The 20,124-nt window shown below is 46.2% G+C and overlaps 1 protein-coding gene across 1 annotated transcript; it reads right to left on the bottom strand.

The window, feature by feature from the left end:
• Nucleotides 1-61: 61 nt before the first annotated feature.
• Nucleotides 62-10,165, bottom strand: LOC311137528 (protein-glutamine gamma-glutamyltransferase 2-like; the record flags this gene model as incomplete). Its single annotated transcript, XM_084172057.1, has 13 exons — nucleotides 62-446; nucleotides 3,834-3,970; nucleotides 4,130-4,290; nucleotides 4,571-4,837; nucleotides 5,038-5,280; nucleotides 5,437-5,540; nucleotides 5,673-5,811; nucleotides 5,983-6,160; nucleotides 6,257-6,385; nucleotides 6,990-7,108; nucleotides 7,525-7,755; nucleotides 7,926-8,096; nucleotides 10,150-10,165. 13 exons carry the CDS (start codon nucleotides 10,163-10,165, stop codon nucleotides 299-301), a joined length of 2,043 nt encoding a protein of 680 aa, XP_084028183.1. The 3' UTR covers nucleotides 62-298.
• Between the last annotated feature and the right edge of the window lie 9,959 nt (nucleotides 10,166-20,124).

Below are 20,124 nucleotides of genomic sequence, written 5' to 3'. Positions count from 1 at the left end.
TACATACATAATGTCTAACGAAGCCACAGCGGTGTACAATATGTGCTTCTAAATAGTGTGCCATATCTTTTAAATACTGTAAGGGTATGGTTACTTTTGTCTCATAGATTGACTCCGGATTTTTGGATTCAGAGGCCCACCTTTCTTTGCCAAGGCTAATAAATCCCTTCATAAGATCATCAAGAACAATAGAAAAAACATCACATTATTTTGCAACTCACTTTCATATTGCATTTACAAGGTTATTTTTTTAAATATAAAAATATACATGATATGATATACATTGTTAATTGACAGTTCACTTGTTACGCACAATCAAAGTGGCAATGCCTTTAACATCCCTTAATCTGTCTGCATCAAAGTCGACCATTAGTTTTCTCAGGCCAGCTCGGGTGGGCTTGAAGGACAACTTGACCTTGACCTCTTGACCTGGGCCAATGTCACCTCTGTAGGAGAAAAGAGAAAGTTTCACCACAAGCACACATTGTTCTTTCAACTCAGTCTTGGTGCACTCCACTAACGGTTAAAATACTGACGGAGGTCTCCTGCTGTGTTCAATGAGGCCATGTCAAACATGTCACGCTATACTGAACAAAAATATAAATGCAACATGGAAAGTGTTGGTCCCATGTTTCATGAGCTGAAATAAAAGATCCCAGTATTTTCCCATATGCACAAAAAGCTTATTTCTCTAAAATTTTGGCCACTAATTTCTTTACATCCCCGTTAGTGAAAATGTGGAGTTGCCAAGATAATCCATCTACCTGACAGGTGTGGCATATAAAAAGCTGATTAAACAGCATGATCATTACACAGGTGCACCTTGTGCTAAGACAATAAAAGGCCACTAAAATGTGCAGTTTTGTTACACAATACAATGCCATAGATGCCTCAAGTTTTGAGGGAGCGTGCAATTGGCATGCTGACTGCAGGAATGTCCACCAGAGCTGTTGCCAGATAATTGAATGTTCATTTCTCTACCATAAACCACCACCAACGTCGTTTGGCAGTACTTCCAACCGGCCTCACAACCGCAGACCACGTGTAACCACGCCAGCCCAGGACCTCCACATCCGGCTCCTTCACCTGCGGGATCGTCTGAGACCAGCCACCCGGACAGCTGAAGAAACTGAGGAGTGTTTCTGTCTGTAATAAAGTGCTTTTGTGGGGAAAAACTCATTCTGATTGGCTGGGCCTGGTTTCCCAGTGGGTGGGCCTGGCTCCCAAGTGGGTGGTCCTATGCCCTCCCAGGTCCACCCATGGCTGCGCCCCTACCCAGTCATGTGAAATCCATAGATTAGGGCCTAATGAATTTATTTCAATTTACTGATTTCTTTATATGAACTGTAATTCAGTAAAATCGTTGAAATTGTTGCATGTTGCATTTATATTTGTGTTCAGTGTATTTTAACACCTCTTGCATGTAAACCAAACACCAGCTCATTCAGAAATGTTGTCTGGTAATAGCAACTTTTTTGTAGCCATATATTTCTGGGAAAGACATTTACATTTACATTTAAGTAATTTAGCAGACGCTCTTATCCAGAGCGACTTACAAATTGGTGACCACACACATACTAAATAGTTTAACATTGAGGTCTCATGGAATTTTAAACTGGATTAGCTGCCAGAAATTACATTTGTGGCTATGTGCTGCTTAGGCTTGGGTGATATACTGTACCTTTTATACCGTATGCCGGGGTATTTCAAAATACCGATGGTATGATTTTCAATACTCCCCCGAAAGAGTGTTTATTGGGTTGGGGGCACCTGCTACGCCACTGCTTATATATTAAGTTTGACTATAAGAAATCTAAGATGTGTCAAATAAATTATCCAGCTCAGGGCTCCAGCTATGCATTTGGTTTGCTAACTTGCTAGCTAAGTGGCTAGATGTCAAGATCAAGATTCTTGGTTACAGCAGAGATATTCAATCCCCTCCTGGATCAAGATCCCTGTTGCCTAAATTTGTATTTTTTTGTGTGTGTGTTTTTTAAATAGCGCCTTGTGTGCATGCACATTCGGTAATACCCCAGATAGAACTATGAGCCAGATATTTCACCGGATGTATAAATGTGAAGCATCCGGTTGGTGTTTCCACTCATTACCAAATATGGTGATGAGAGGAAGCCCAGTGGCCGGCAGTGGGAGAATATGGATTTTGGCTGACATTCTGCACATTTTCTCATCGATGAAACATTTGATCTCCATACAGTTTTCTGATTCCAAAACTAAAATCTGTAACAAACTGAGTGGACTGCATTTTGTAGACTTTGCCAAATTTGAGTTATTTCACACGCACGCTTCACAGAGTAGGCGTTCCCTAATGAAATATGCAAATAAATTATAGAACTGCCTTACACAGGAAGCGGCACAGGTCCTAATCCAGGCACTTGTCATCTCCCGTCTGGATTACTGCAACTCGCTGTTGGCTGGGCTCCCTGCCTGTGCCATTAAACCCCTACAACTCATCCAGAATGCCGCAGCCCGTCTGGTGTTCAACCTTCCCAAGTTCTCTCACGTCACCCCGCTCCTCCGCACACTCCACTGGCTTCCAGTTGAAGCTCGCATCTGCTACAAGACCATGGTGCTTGCCTACGGAGCTGTGAGGGGAACGGCACCTCCGTACCTTCAGGCTCTGATCAGTCCCTACACCCAAACGAGGGCACTGCGTTCATCCACCTCTGGCCTGCTGGCTCCCCTACCTCTGCGGAAGCATAGTTCCCGCTCAGCCCAGTCAAAACTGTTCGCTGCTCTGGCACCCCAATGGTGGAACAAGCTCCCTCACGACGCCAGGACAGCGGAGTCACTCACCACCTTCCGGAGACATTTGAAACCCCACCTCTTTAAGGAATACCTGGGATAGGATAAAGTAATCCTTCTACCCCCCCAAACCCCCCAAAAAACAAACAAACAAACAAACTTTGTAAAGTGGTTATCCCACTGGCTATAAGGTGAATGCACCTATTTGTAAGTCGCTCTGGATAAGAGCGTCTGCTAAATGACGTAAATGTAAATGTAAATAGGATCTCACTAGCTCATGCTTGGCTCTGCCCACCTCCTTGCTTGTTCGGCCCACTATGATTAATTTGCTCCCATTGGAAACGATAGGTTCTGGTCTATCTTGGGTTAGTTATAAAAAATCTTTGGTAATACCGTATACCCCAGTACGGTACAAAAACGGTATGACTGTATGAAAATCTGGATACCGCCAAACCCTAGTGCTGCTATGAAAATGTGGCATTAGTTTTTTTTTTCCACACTTGAGCTACATGTGTTGACCAACAAATGAGGTAGGCTAGGTCCATCCAGGAAGTGTGATGTTTTGTCAAAGAATGTTAAATTCACCCTGACTGCGGGCAGAGAAATGATCCTGTGTTTAGTCTGAGGGCATATGTTTACACTGGCATCTCCTTTTGGAGGTTATGTGTGGTAACATTTGGCCTGTGGTCCTGGAGAGCCACGCTGGGCTGGTTTAGTCGTCTTTGGCCTGGGATGAGGAGGATATGTTAGGCTCTTGCTTTGTCTTTTTAAGGGAGGTGGAGCAAGAGAAAAGCAGATCTTGTTCTTTTTACTCATGCAATGTCGTCAGACTATGTCCTTGCTGAGGAATTTACCATGGCAGCCAAGAGCTCTCTGAGCTGCTATCCCTCTCTACATCTTCAGCTGCTGCACAGGGTGCAGGATCTTTAAAGAGCCCTGGGTTTGAAAGAGTTTCAGGTCTACATAAAATAATAGATCATTGTTCTCATTCTCTCATTGCTGAAAAAGCGTATACAAATTCAATGAAGATTGGATCTCCTCTCTCACATACAACACACAGAGATACTTACGGTGCTTGGATCTCCCGCGCTGCTGTCAGACCTGCCCCCTCCACAGTAAACACGCCCCCTCTGAGGGTAATAGGCAGTGGATTGGTGAAGCTGATGTGGGCAATCAATTTCCCAGATACAACTGCATCTCCCACTACCTGGAGCAAGAACATGGACATTGCAGGCATCATCAGAAATGATCATTTCAGTAACAAACAACCTTAAATCAATTGCTCTTGAACATATCCATTCTCATGACCAGTAGTACTCAATTTAAGCATTGCTTCACCAGAGCCATTCCCAGTTCCAGATAGTACCTTGACATGGAGCTGGGGCATGCTCAGTTGGATGTTGACCTCTTGCAGGACGACTTCGGGCTGGCCGCTGGCCTGGAGCAGTGCTGTGACTCTGATCAGGTTATGCTCAGACACACATGCCCCGTAGTGATCGTACCGTAGACGCATAACTTCCTTATGAGCTGTGAGAATAATAGGGATGAGAGGAGAATGTATGTTATTGTATTATTTTCACACTCTTTCCGTGGTATTGTTTTGCACGGTTTACTCGGTTCCTAAACATACAAGAAGACCAGGGATGTTCTAGGTCAGACTGACCCAGTGCCTGTAAACAAAATAAATCAAACACAGGGGCTCACACTAGTTCAAAGTTTTCAGTCATGATTCTTGATTCCTATCGTCTATTGCACCATGATAAACTTCACTAAAAAGTTTGATTGTGTGATGGCAGTTGAGGCCCACCTTTCTGGGCTGGCACGGTCAGGCTGGCAGTCTTCCTATGGCACTCCCCACGGTGGAGGCTGTTGTAGGTGACAGCGTTGGACGTCACAGTGAGCTGGGCTGGGGTGTCCTCTCCACCCACGTTGTGCACCTCCACTATCACATCAAAGTCTGTCCCCAGGATAGCCTGGGCGTGTTTGATCTTCAGCTCCAGCTGCCCTGGTCCTCCATTCGGCTGCGTTACCCGCCGTCCTGCCTTCTCATACACCTCACGCTCCTTCACTGAACCTGGTCGAAAGGAAGGAGGATGTCATACTGTTAAATTAACGGTGTGTTCGTGTGGTATGTGTCCATAGTGACACCCTTCCCTTGGGGTATTTGTAGTCTGTAACAGTCTACTGTACTATTTAGGTCTGTTCCCATCTGTGCTAATATTTGTGCAGGTGTGAATATTACAGTATGTTTGTTTAAAGGAAGGAACTGCATACCTTCGGGGTATTTGTAATGTTTAGTGATGTCCTCTCTGTAGTCTCCGTACACACTCTTGGTGCTGATGTTTTGGCCCACTGTCTTCTGGTTGAGGGAAACTTGTGAGCGTTGGCCATCTGGGTAGACTATCCAGGTGACCAGGTCTGCGTTCACCTCAGAGAACACGAAAGCTGCATCATACTTCATCCCCACATCACCATCCCTCACTGCCTTCACTGGACAGGGCCCACAACAGTACACCCCTGAGAAGGAGGAGATAGAGATGAGGGAAAGAAAAACCACTTGACAGAAAACATATTAAGAAATGTAACTTCCTGTAGTAGCCCAACCATAAAATGTTTGTTTTGAAGGGGCTTAGTAAGACCAAGACTGGTCATGAATATGAAGTGGGACCGTACCATCACTCCTCTCCTGTGGGGTGGGATCCAGAGCTTGCCACCCATCATAGCCTTTAGGAAGATCCTCCCTGTCCATCCATGACTCCACCCAGCAATGGTAGTTCCTACACACACACACACACACACACACGTACTATGCTGATTTGAAGCCACCAATTCCATGCATAATTCTAAGATGATATCTAGAAATGAAAGCAACTTATGAAAACTATAGAAATGTAGGTTGTGAGCCTTACCAGATCATGTCCTTCCTGCCTTCAGACACACTCTCCAGCTGCTCGTCGTACATATAGTCCACATTCAGGTTACCATCAGTGTCATGGGCAGAGGAGTAGTTTGTAACTGGGCGAGTGGGTATGCCCAGACAGCGAAGAACTGTGGGATGGGTGAGAGGAAGGAACCAATCAGCAAACAGCAAATAGTCTATTTATAGCTTAATATACTGTAGCTGAATGAAATATTTGATAGTGAAAATATAGAACCAGAGAGTGTTCAAAGAGAGAGAGACATCTTGTGTCAGTGTGTTGTCTGCTATGTGTCTCTCACTTGTACAGGCTACTCCTGAGAACACCCAGCACTGTCCGTAGCGCACCCTCTGTGCCCCGGCCTCACTCCAGCGCCTGAGGATGGGCACACTGCCGGTCCAACGTGTGGGCGGCACCCCGTCATCGTACTTCCCGTCCCAACGGCCCGACACCACGCCACGGTCATCATTAGCGTTTACCTGCACATGTGTAGAGTAGGTAGGGTAAGTTAATTACTGTAAGATTATAGCTATTCCCTATGTGTAGAAATAAAGAAGTTATCGGGTGAACCTTACCATTGCAGTAATTGTCCTGCTCACGTACACTGGGTCTGCTCGGTTGGCTGTGTCCATCTCTGGGTTTGTCAGTGCAGCAGGTGAATTGTCCAGGATTTCAAAACAGATGTCCACCACATCTTGTTCAAACTATGAAAAATGACATGAGGGATTAAACGTAAAAATATTATGAGAACGCATTAAGTGAGCTCATGATGACGTAGATACGAATCTCAAACCAGTGTTAAAAATACATACATTGGTGATCGTGACTGTATGCACTTTCCTCCTCACTAGATGGAGACAATAAGCCATGCAGGTTGTCTGTCTCTTTCTCAATTTCTATGTGACTATGTCTCTGTCTCTCTCTCTGAGCTGAGACAAACCCATGTTTGAGTGGTTGGCATTTTCACACATCCAGTGTAGAAATGTCTTACATCCACCAAAGATATTTCCTCAGCCAGCTGGTGCACTGTGTCTCCAAATGCCACCAAGCTGTGACAGTTCACACAGGCCACCATCAAGCCATCAGACTTGACAGAAACCACTGGGTGCCAACACCCACCCACATGCCCTGTTGTTTATCTTTCTGTTTGAAAACACCTCAGCTAGAACTGTGATTCAGGCTGCACATCACTGAGATCTGGTTCTCATTGGATCGATGGGTTAATAATGTGATCAACAGGTTTGGGCTCTCCATTCTGTCTCAGCTGTGTTGGCTGTCTGTCCTTCAGAAGTGCTGTTTGTTTGCTACCTGTCCAAAGTTCCAGGGCAGTGAGGAGATCTGGTCCCAGGAACCCTGGTAAAGGAGGCCATTTTCATTCAGGATGTACTCCTCTAGCAGCTCCTCATCAGGGAGGTACACAGAATCAGCTGGGAGGGAGAAAAACAAAGACCCAGAGGACACTCTGAGTGAGGCAGTGTGCGAAAACATCTGGGCCAACAGCTTCATTCTCATTGTAGTGATATCACACAACTGACAACTTTCATATAAGCAATCTCTTCCACTAATTTCATATTTTTCTATACATTGTTATAATTTCATGTTCAGCTCAAATTTATTTCAAAGTAATCGCAGGGACGGACACAAATACACAACTGAAGACAGTATCTTCCCTGACTCTGACCTTCTGAGAGTGGCACCACCCTAAGCCCTCCACCTCACCAAAAGAGCAAATAAAACAGGACAGGGTGCAGTGCCACAAAATTGAGCACTATCAATATTTTTTTAACTGATTCAACTAGTGTGTGTGTGCATGTGGACGCAGCGCATGCATGTGTGAGCTCACCTTTGCACCAGGGGTTGAAGAGCAGGTAGAACGTCTCTGGTGTTGTCTGCTCCAGGATGTGTCCGTCAGGGGAGAGGTGCAGCACTGTCATGCTGTAGAGTCCCACAGGGGCGTCTGCTGGGCTGTGGACCGTCAGCAGCACCTCACTCTGAGCCCCCTGCTGGCGGATCCACCACTTGTCACTGCCAGCACGGGCATCCAACACCTTCACCACAACCTCACCCTCCTTACCTAAACACACAAACAAAACCACACATATACTGTACTGTCAGTCAAAGCTGTTTTACCAGATCATTTCATTTTTATATCTGTCAATCATAACTGACTCCTCCTCCCACTGTGCAATAGTATCCACTCTATAGCCGACTTAAGATTATGGTCCTTGTCCTTGAGTTGCTTACCTAGATGCAAGATCATGGCTAGTTTGTGTTTAGGGGGCAGGGTTGTGGAGCACTGCAAGGCGAGGGAGAAGGACTGCCCCCTACGAACCAGCAGCCTTTCCATGTCCATCTCCTCTGTACGATGGGCATGGTTGTTCACCTGGCAACGCAGGTCCATTCCCATGAATACACCTGGAACACAATGAAAGAAAAGACATAGGGTTCAGTCACTTCTAATAAAACCTATTCTACTGTATACTTACACTACCGTTCAAAAGTTTGGGGTCACTTAGAAATGTCCTTGTTTTCGAAAGAAAAGCAATTTTTTTGTACATTAAAATAACATCAAATTGATCAGAAATACAGTGTAGACATTGTTAATGTTGTAAATGGCTATTGTAGCTGAAAACGGCTGATTTTTAATAGAATATCTACATAGGCGTACAGAGACCCATTATCAGCAACCATCAGTCCTGTGTTCCAATGGCACTAACCAGAATAGAAAAAGGAGTGGGAGGCCCCGGTGCACAACTGAGCAAGAGGACAAATACATTAGTGTCTAGTTTGAGAAACAGACGCCTCACAGGTCCTCAACTGGCAGCTTCATTAAATAGTACCCGCAAAACACCAGTCTCAACGTCAACAGTGAAGAGGCGACTCCGGGATGCTGACCTTCTAGGCAGAGTTGCAAAGAAAAAGCCATATCTCAGACTGCCCATCTTCATCTTTTATTTTTATTGGCCAGTCTGAGATATGGCTTTTTCTTTGCAACTCTGCCTAGAAGGTCAGCATCCCGGAGACGCCTCTTCACTGTTGACGTTGAGACTGGTGTTTTGCGGGTACTATTTAATGAAGCTGCCAGTTGAGGACCTGTGAGGCGTCTGTTTCTCAAACTAGACACTAATGTATTTGTCCTCTTGCTCAGTTCGAACCCACAATTGCTGATGCTCCAGATACTCAACTAGTCTCAAGAAGGCCAGTTTTATTGCTTCTTTAATCAGCACAACAGTTTTCAGCTGTGCTAACATAATTGCAAAAGGGTTTTCTAATGATCAATTAGCCTTTTAAAATGATAAACTTGGATTAGCAAATACAATGTGCCATTGGAACACAGGACTGATGGTTGCTGATAATGGTCCTCTGAACACCTATGTAGATATTCCATTAAAATCAGCAGTTTCCAGCTGTAATAGCGATTTACAACATTAACAATGTCTACACTGTATTTCTGATCAATTTGCTGTTATTTTAATGGACCAAAAATTGCTTTTCTTTCTGAAAACAAGGACTTTTCTAAGTGACCCCAAACTTTTGAACGGTAGTGTATAAATAATGAATTCAAGAGGAAATCTTAGGGGGTAACCAGACCACACTTGTACTATTACTTTTGTAGATACTAATATTTCTAGACAGATCTCTAGTTTAGTCATATCAATCACAATGGTCCCATGTTGTACAGGTCAAACCACAGAAAAGTCAGACAAGGCATCAATTGGAGCCTGACTATCAGTGTGAGTCACAAAGTCAAGGACCCCACTTCATATTTATAGAATCTACTGTAGGTAGGCAACTCCACTCAAGCATGATGCATGAAAACATTAACATTGCTGTTTTGATATTAAAAGGTTATGACAATGATTGCCAGAAATGGATGTTACTACTATATTGTAACAGTAGTGTGGGAGAAAACATTTTTTTAGAAAACAGAGGTGAAAAGTTTGATACTTTTTGCTTTATAAACCATCAAGTAATAAATAAGTATAGCCCTGGTTTGCCAGGTCAGATTGGTTGGCACAAAAGAGACCAATCTAAGCCATCAAACTGAAGTCATCCTTCAGCCATTCCTGAGGTTAGACACAGTTGAGTGCCATATACTATGATCACACACAGAGACAGAGACACAGACAGAGACAGACCAACTTAAATATTAGACTAGGAGAAACACAGATCTACTATATATTATGTTTAAATTGAGAAATGTACACATTTCAGGATCAACTTTGTCAGATAACACCTCTGCTCCATCCTCATATTTGTATGATTAGTGCATACGAGCCTGTTGGTCTCTTACTCTCCTGGTATGCATTGCTTAAATTAGATTGAGTGACCTTAACACACTGCTGTGAATTCATCCGGCAGCACACTTTTCACAGATATGAAAATTGCTTGTAATATTTGTCTCCTCTACTTCGGAGGGCACTACCAATGGTTTAAAAAATATGTGAAATAATTATAAATCACTTACCATTTTGGTCAGCCATTCTCCACTCTTTGTGGTGAATAAGTCCTCTGTGAATCTTCTCTTCTCTAAGTGTAACCTCCTTTTATGATAAGTTTGATTCCTCTTTTGTCTTTTCACACAGTCCTGAAGGTGTATGCCTCACTTTTCTACCCCTGTCTCCACCAGGTCCCAGTATTTATACTGGAGAGGAATGGCCCTGTCCCAGTGCTCCAACACACATGTTCACACATACACACCTCCCATTCACTGTTCTCCCTGACCTCTGACATCACACTCTGTGGAGATCCAGAACAGAGGTGTACCCACAGTCTGTGTGTGTGTGTACGTGCATGATTGGATGTGTGCCCACGCGTGCGTGTGTATACGTGCTTGAATTGGGAAGCACAAGCTTTGCCTACTTCAATATTTTACTTACACAGAAAAAAGCATTAGAGCCCAAGTATTTACTATAGTTTGTGTCAGCCGTGTGCGGGAACCTTTTTCTCCCCCTGTGATCTAAGCTCAGACACTGGGTTCTTTGTTAAGCGGATAAAGGGTTCAGGGCATGGGGCACACTTTTACTCCAACAGTTTTCCAGTAAATGTTTTGTATCATATACAATTTCCTGTTTCACAGTCTATGGCACATACATGTTCCCTTTTTTTCTTTCTGTTTGGAGCTTAAAGTCACCAATTACAAAACATACAAGTTGAATAAGTTTACAGCATGATATACTTGAGAAGGAAAATACGATTTTGTTCCAAGATTTTATTCATATGAATTGCAGTCCAGGACATTGACTGGAGCTATTTTTCCTGGCAAAATAATCAAACCCAAGCTGGTTTTAAATCAAAAGTTAAAAATCCATTTAAACAAATGTTTAACATCAATTATAGGACATCGATTACACATCCACTACAGTGAAAGCTGGAGGGGTATTTCTACTGAAATTATGTGAAAAGTGGGAAGGGTATTTCTACTGAAATGCATGATGTTGAAGTATCATAGCGGTAATCTTTTTAGTTATCCAAATGATGTCTCTATGTCCCAATGTTAAAGAAAAGTAGTAAAAGCAAGAAGGGATATTTTTATACTGGAATGCATGGTGTTGAAATATCATCTCATCTATCATCTGCCGTTCAATGTCATGTCATGAGGGTCAACACTCCAAGTTCAAGTCGAGGATCAAGTTATACAATTTGTGAGACTCAACTCAAGTGCAAGTCATAGGATTCAAGTCCACCATTCTATTACTAATATACAATATAGTAATACGATATAATAGAGTACCTTCTGAGTGTGTACATGCTCACAATCAGCTGTACATATTAGGCTGTGTGAAGTTACAGTTTATGAGTAATGGAATGGTGAGTGAGTAAGAGGTATCTGTGTTTTCCAGCCAGACCGTGTGTCAGGAAGACATGTTCCCATAGAGGAGTAAGGAGACACACTACAAGAGAAAGAATATGAGGGACATTTCTTCATCACCATGATAGCACCAGGCCCCCTTGCTACAGTGTGTGACATATTTGGTGAATTCTCAGTGACTATAAATAAGAAATGAGGCCTATGGTATTGTGTGAGTGGAAAGTGGAGGGAACAATAACATCTCTAACAATAACATCTCTAATCACTTTGATGGCAGCAGATTCCCACTGTGCTGTTACATTGCTTGGGTGGTGCTTGCTTTTGCTGACACACAGAAGCCCCTCTGTCCTGCTGACACAGGGGGCAAACAACCCGGTGATCACTCTGCCGCACCCAAAAGAGAGAGAGAAGTGTGTTAGACACTAAACTGAGGAATGCTGTGACAGTAAGATTTCGGGAAAATGGGGTGTCCACCACCCACAGAACGTCTTCCACATAGCACCTAGGTGACGATGATTTGACAAGCTTCTTGACAGTTGACCAGTATGACCAGTCACACCACTACTATGTGACTCCCTTCTTGGGAGGTCAGTGAGGATATGAAAACAAGATGGCAGGCTGTAAAGGTCAGGTCTGGGGTATAGTGATATACGGTCAGTAGGTGGATAAGCCAAGTTTTAATAAAATAATCACTGGTCCAAATGTTCACACCAGGGGAGCTAGTAACTCTCCACAGACCGTCACTGAAACAATCTTTTATCCTATTTTGCCCTCTCACGCTTGTGCAAACGCTGAGACATAAATACTCTCCTTCTGACAGAGCGGGAGCATTTTTGGAGCATAGCCCGTCCTACCTAGGGACTGAGGCAGCATTGCTGCCTGTAGGCTGGTTGTGTAGACATACAGGGCAGGGACAACTCAGATCGAGTTACTTCCTGAAATTACACCACAGGTGAGTCATGAATACCCTCTTTCACTACAACAGTAACACTGAAGTAAGGACTGTGAGTCAGACACCTCTATCAACATGTACAGAGATGTAAAGTTGTCTGTGGTCTTCAGGAGGTCTTGTTCTTGCTCCTTCCTTCCCCTGTGTACGCAGTTGTGACACTTGATGTGCAGACGTCTCTATCAACACAGGCTGAGTGCGTGCTGCAGTGATGCCAGGAGGAGGTCACATCAGGAGACAGAAACCTTTCCTCAGTGTACACCCCCTCAAGAGTAAATTCACTGTCCTGGGCTGCCTTCCAACATTCAGCACAGCAGTGTGTGTGTGTGTCTGTGTGGAGAGAGAGGCAGGAGGTATAGGACCATTGACCAATGCCATGGAAAAGACCCATGGCAATGCTGATGAAAAAATATTTGTTGGAAATGTCTCTCAAGTATGATTAACTATTATTTCCCAATTCAACAAAAAAATATGCTATATGAGAAATGCACATACTGTAGCTAGCTAGCTAGCTTCCAATATGTTAAAAAAATTATGTCAAAGTCGCGTCAATTCAAATCTGGTATCAGGAACAAAAGAGGTCAACACGACTTCTAAGGTATACTAGTTATTTTAATTAATGCAAAAACCTTCAATGGTAAATATGATGTTTCGTATATACGGGCTCTCTGAGATGTCTCGCAGAACACCCCAGACAACTAACACATTGTTCCAGAAACAATACCCAAATACTCTGACAGAGGACGTTTCCCACTTCTCTGCTGGCCAATTAGAGTAAAGACTTGAGCGTGGTTTAAACTATCTCAGCCAATCCGTTGATTCAGGGGTTGCTCTCATCTCCTCGGCGCCATTTGTTACACACTTCAGCCAGGCACAAGATTATCATAACAACCTATCATAGTGAGAAGAGCTAGCTCCCTTAGACATCATTCCTAGTCAAAGGAAGGCTCACAGATCACAAATAACTATTATAGTCTAGCATTTGAAGACACAATCCTTATCTTATTTTAACCCCTAAAACAGCTCTTCACATCAATCACAGCCTTGCCAGGTGTCACAGCCTACATTAGCCCAGTCAAGACTGCATTCTTTCTAAGTTAGTCATCCCATCAATTTAGGAGAATAATAAATCCCCAATAATTACGTTAAATATATAATTATAATCTAGCTCATGCATAACTCAAACGATTCTTGTCTCGCCTGATATATGATAATTTATGATAGCTAGAACGTCAAGCTTGCTAGATTTTGAAACCACGTGCTAACGTTAGCTAGCTAGCTACTGTAGCTAGCTGGGAATTATGCATGATAGCTAGCTGCTCAAATGCTTGCTAGCTCGCAGATATCCTTCCCTGTTTCATGATTTATTCAGTTGTTATTCGCCGTACTATTGTCACTAGCTAACTTTTCAATCGTTTGATTAGTCACTAGCTATCTTTGCAATCGTTTGATTAGACAATTATTAGTCCGATGGTTGTGTTCATATTTGTTACAATCTTCTGATAACGTAACGTCAGGATGGCCGAGCGGTCTAAGGCGCTGCGTTCAGGTCGCAGTCTCCCCTGGAGGCGTGGGTTCGAATCCCACTTCTGACATTATTTTTAGGCAAGGAAACGTAATTGTCGTGTTGTAGGTACTAGCAAAGATACTGGTAACTAACCAGAAGTTCATATACTCCCGCTAGCTACCTGTGGTACTAGGTTATTTACTATTCTGTCTCAACGTTAGATTCGGCCCAACGTGAGCGAGACAGTATTCACGATTCTTGACACAGATTCGTAGAAGGTTACAAATTCCTAGAAAGTAACATGATGGTGGTGATGTGATAGTTACAGCACAGTGTTCGTTTTGGCACTTTTTTTTTAGATTTTGTCTAGTCTTAGTCATTTTGACTAAAATATCATTAAGTCACATTTTAGTCATTTGAATAATGATTTAGTCTAGTTATTGTCAAAATGATGAAAACAGTAGGCCATTTTAGTCAACTAAATGCCCTTTCATTTTAGTCACATCACGTTTGTATTGCCTCGTTAACCTAGTAAACATAAATCACTGACTTCCATGTGCATAAACATACATAGCCTTGTCCTTCCAACATATTTTTCTGCATAACATCCTATTCTCTTCCCAACAGCAGAAATATGACAAACATATATAAGAAACAATTATCTGGCCATGTAAATTCCGAATTCAGCCTACACATACTAGATATTGCACATTACATACAAAGCAAACATACACACACAAGTGCAGAGAGAGAGTGTAATGTTTACTGTTCATTTTTTATTGTTTATTTCACTTTTGTTTATTATCTATTTCACTTGTCAAGTCCTTGAACCGGGAAAAAGAGATTGATCTTTGGCAAAGGGAGTGTGAAGCTAGTAGTAAGGGGAGGCAATTTTATTGCTTGCGTCGATCAGTAAAGGAAGAGGTGGGGAGTATGGGATGTAGGAGAGAGGAAATTGTGTGGTTGTGCTACGTTCATAAGAGAAGGTATTGTATATCGTAATATAACTGTTCCATCTGAATGTGAATGTGTGATGGTGGAAATCTACAGTGCAGGTAGTAATATTAAGTTACACAATTTTTACAACCCTTGTCGTCAACTATCTGTAGCGATGTTTGATGAAATATCAGGAGAATTGGGCTCTAGAGAGATATGGTGCGGCGACTTTAATGCACATAATAGTTTATGGGGAAGCACACATACAGATGCTAATGGTACTATTGTGGAAGATATGATGGAAACAAGAACATTAGTATATCTTAACGATGGATGTGGTACAAGAGTTGTTGTTGTTAGAGTGTCAAGGCTGAGGTGTATGTGGTGTGGGAGTCAGGCGCAGGACACCGAAGCTTAGTCCAACAAAGTTTACTGGTGAAACTACAAGGCAAAGATACAGTAAACGGCCTCAAGAAAAACAGAGGCGAGCTATACGCAAACTATGCGTAAAACAATAAACAACGAAACAGATACAAAACACGCAGCACTACGGACAGGCGAAAAACAACACACAACCTAACCAATACAACACAGGCAACTTATAGAACACATAATCAGACACAAACGGACACAGGTGTGACAGACAGACAAAAGCAATCACACATAGAAACATTCAACGGTGGCAGCTAGTACTCCGGGGACGACCAACGCCGAAGCCTGCCCGAACTAGGAGGAGGAGCAGCCTCGGCAGAATCCGTGACAGTACCCCCCCCTTGACGCGCGGCTCCAGCCGTGCGCCGACCCCGGCCTCGGGGACGGCCAGGAGGACGCGGACCCGGGCGCGTGGGATGCCCACGGTGGAACTCCGTCAGGAGGGATGGATCTAGGATGTCCCTCCTAGGCACCCAGCACCGTTCCTCCGGACCGTACCCCTCCCACTCCACGAGATACTGGAGACCACTCATCCGGCGCCTCGAGTCCAAGATGGTCCGGACCCTGTACGCCGGGGCCCCCTCGATGTCCAAAGGGGGCGGAGGGGTCTCTCCTATCTCATGTTCTTGGAGTGGGCCAGCTACCACCGGCCTGAGAAGAGACACATGGAACGAGGGGTTAATATTATTGTACTCAATAGGCAGTTGTAACCTGTGACACACCTCGTTCAATCTTCTCAGGACTTTAAAGGGCCCCACAAACCGCCGACCCAGCTTCCGGCAGGGCAGGCGGAGGGGCAGGTTTCGAGTCAAGAGCCAGACTCGATCTCCCGGTGCGTACACCGGTCCCTCACTGCGGTGGCGATCGGCGCGCGCCTTTTGTCGACGGATGGCCCGCTGCAGATGGACATGGGCAGCGTCCCACGTCTCCTCCGAGCGCCGAATCCACTCATCCACCGCAGGGGCCTCGATCTGGCTCTCGTGCCAAGGTGCCAGGACCGGCTGATACCCTAAAACACACTGGAAAGGTGTTAAATTGGTGGAGGAGTGGCGGAGAGAGTTCTGGGCCATCTCTGCCCAGGGGATATACCTAGACCACTCCTCCGGCCGGCCCTGGCAATAGGACCTCAGAAACCTACCCACATCCTGGTTGACTCGTTCAACCTGCCTATTGCTCTCTGGGTGGTACCCCGAGGTAAGGCTCACCGAGACCCCCAAGCGTTCCATGAACGCCCCCCAGACTCTGAAGGTGAACTGGGGACCTCGGTCAGACACAATATCCTCGGGGACCCCATAGTGCCGGAACACGTGGGTAAATAGGGCCTCAGCGGTCTGTAGGGCAGTAGGGAGACCCGGCATTGGGAGGAGACGACAGGCCTTAGAAAACCGATCCACAACGACCAAAATGGTGGTATTCCCCTGGGAGGGGGGTAGGTCGGTCACAAAATCCACCGAGACGTGGGACCATGGTCGTTGTGGAACGGGCAGGGGATGTAACTTTCCCCTGGGCAAATGTCTAGGTGCCTTACACTGGGCGCACACCGAGCAGGAGGAGACATAAACCCTCACATCCTTAGCTAACGTTGGCCACCAGTATTTCACGCTAAGGCAGTGCACTGTCCGGCCAATACCTGGATGTCCAGAGGAGGGTGATGTATGAGCCCAATAGATAAGGCGATCACGAACCTCGAGCGGAACGTACGTCCGCCCCACAGGACACTCGGGGGGAGTAGGGTCGGTACGCAGTGCCCGCTCGATCTCCGCATCGACCTCCCACACCACCGGAGCCACCAGACAAGACTCCGGCAGTATGGGAGTAGGTTCAATGGACCTCTCCTCTGTGTCATACCGCCGGGACAGGGCGTCTGCCTTACCGTTCTGGGACCCTGGGATGTATGTGATCTTAAAAACAAACCGGGTCAGGAACATGTTCCACCTAGCCTGACGAGGGTTCAATCTCCTAGCTGCCCGGATGTACTCCAGGTTACGGTGGTCAGTCAGAATGAGGAAAGGGTGTTGAGCCCCCTCAAGCCAATGCCTCCACACCTTTAGGGCCTGGACTACAGCTAACAGCTCCCTGTCCCCTACGTCATAATTACGCTCCGCCGAGCTGAGCTTCTTAGAATAGAACGCACAGGGGCGGAGCTTAGGTGGCGTGCCGGACCGTTGCGACAGGACTGCCCCAATACCGGCCTCGGACGCGTCTACCTCTACTTGGAATGGTAAAGAGGGATCCGGATGCGCCAGCACCGGAGCCGAGGTGAACAGGTTTTTCAGTTTGACAAATGCCCTGTCCGCCTCAGCTGACCACTGCAAGCGAACCGGACCCCCCTTTAACAGGGACGTAATGGGAGCTGCAACCTGTCCAAAGCCCCGGATAAACCTCCGGTAGTAATTAGCAAAACCCCAAAACTGCTGCACCTCTTTTACAGTGGTTGGAGTTTGCCAATTACGCACGGCCGACACACGGTCAACCTCTATCTTCACACCAGACGCGGACAACCGATAACCCAAAAAGGAGACGGACTCCTGGAAGAACAAGCATTTCTCTGCCTTGGCATACAAGTCATGCTCCAACAGTCTCCTCAACACTCGGCGCACCAGGGCTACATGCTCGGCTCGTGTAGAAGAGTACACTAGGATGTCGTCGATGTATACTACCACACCCTGCCCATGCATGTCCCGGAAAATCTCGTCAACAAAGGATTGGAAGACTGAAGGAGCATTCATTAACCCGTATGGCATGACGAGATACTCGTAATGACCCGAGGTGGTGCTAAATGCTGTTTTCCATTCATCCCCCTCCCTAATGCGCACCAGATTGTACGCGCTCCTGAGATCCAACTTTGTGAAGAACCGCGCTCCGCGTAATGATTCCGTCATAGTCGCAATCAGTGGAAGAGGGTAACTGTACTTAACCGTGATCTGATTGAGACTACGGTAATCAATACACGGACGCAAACCCCCGTCCTTCTTCTTCACAAAAAAGAAACTCGAGGAAACCGGGGAAGTGGAGGACCGTATGTATCCCTGTGCCAAGGACTCGGCTATGTAAGTCTCCATAGCCGCTGTCTCCTCTTGAGACAGGGGATACACACGGCTCCGCGGAAGTGCCGCTCCTGTTTGGAGATCTATCGCACAATCCCCCTGTCTATGAGGTGGTAGCCGTGTTGCCCTCGTTTTGCTAAACGTGTGCTAAATCCTCATATTCAGGGGGAATGCGCATTGCGGGCACTTGGTTCGGACTCTCCACCGAGGTCGCCCCTAAGGAAACACCTAGACATCTCCCTACACACTGGGCAGACCACTCCATAAGAGCCCTCTGTTGCCACGCAATGGTAGGATCATGGGCGCTTAACCAGGGAAGCCCCAGCACCACGGGATACGCAGGACAGTCAATCAGATAAAACTGAATGGTCTCCTCATGACCCCCCTGCGTCGTCATCTTAAGTGGTGCTGTGACTTCTCTGATCAACCCCGACCCCAACGGCCGGCTGTCTAGGGCATGAACAGGAAAGGGGGCTTCTACCGGCCGAAGGGGAATTCCTAACCTATAACAAAATGCACGATCAACAAAATTCCCAGCTGCGCCTGAATCTACTAGCGCCTTATGCTGGGAATGAGGTGCCACCTGTGGAAATCTCACAGGTATACACATGTGACCAACAGAGAGCTCTGGGTAAGTGGGGCGCCTACTCACCTGGAATGACTCCCCAGTGCGTGACCTGTTGTCCCCTCTCCCAGGAGACCCTCCCCAGCACCTGGCCGCGGTGTGTCCTCCACAGCCACAGTTGGTGCAGGGGATGGCCCCCCTCGGGCTCTCTCTCCTCCTCTCTCTAGCGCCAGCACCTCCGAGCTCCATGGGAATCGGCTCGGAGGTGCTGGAGGGTGGAATGGACGACCCCCACTCGGGACGTCCGCGGGTAGCCAGCAGGGTGTCGAGACGGATGGAGATGTCCACCAACTGGTCGAAGGATAGGTTGGTGTCCCTGCAGGCCAGCTCACGACGAACGTCCTCTCGTAGGCTACACCGGTAATGGTCGATGAGGGCCCTCTCATTCCACCCCGCATCCGCCGCTAGAGTCCAGAACTCCAGGGCGAACTCCTGTGCGCTCCTCTTCCCCTGTCGGAGGTGGAACAGACGCTCCCCCGCCGCCTTCCCCTCAGGTGGATGATCGAAGACAGTCCTGAGGTGTAGGTGATGGTAGCGGCGTCTACTCCAACGCCTTGCCGGATAGACAGGAGATGAGGGCGGAGACGCTCTCGTATCCCGAGGGCGCTGGGTGTATGGTGGCCAGGTAGAGTTCCACCTGCAGGAGGAACCCCTGACACCCGGCTGCAGAACCATCATATGCCCTCGGGAGCGAGAGCCGAATGCCACTGGGTCCCGGTGCTGAGAGAGGAGGACTGGCCGTTGGTGACGGGATGGTGTGAGAATGCGTGGGCACCTCTCCCGTAACCAACCGGCGCAGAGTGTTGGACACCTCGTTCATGGCGGCCCCAAGTTGCCGGATCATGGTGTCTTGGTCGCTGATCCGATCCTCCAGCGACTTGGGTGCCGCCACTGCTCCTGCTGACTCCATACTGGTGTGTTGTTCTGTCAAGGCTGAGGTGTATGTGGTGTGGGAGTCAGGCGCAGGACACCGAAGCTTAGTCCAACAAAGTTTACTGGTGAAACTACAAGGCAAAGATACAGTAAACGGCCTCAAGAAAAACAGAGGCGAGCTATACGCAAACTATGCGTAAAACAATAAACAACGAAACAGATACTAAACACGCAGCACTACGGACAGGCGAAAAACAACACA

Source organism: Coregonus lavaretus (assembly GCF_964263955.1).
Source record: "Coregonus lavaretus genome assembly, chromosome: 11".
NCBI lineage: Eukaryota > Metazoa > Chordata > Actinopteri > Salmoniformes > Salmonidae > Coregonus > Coregonus lavaretus.
Note: the sequence above shows the minus strand (reverse complement) of the source record. Positions and strands in the feature narration are given on the sequence as shown.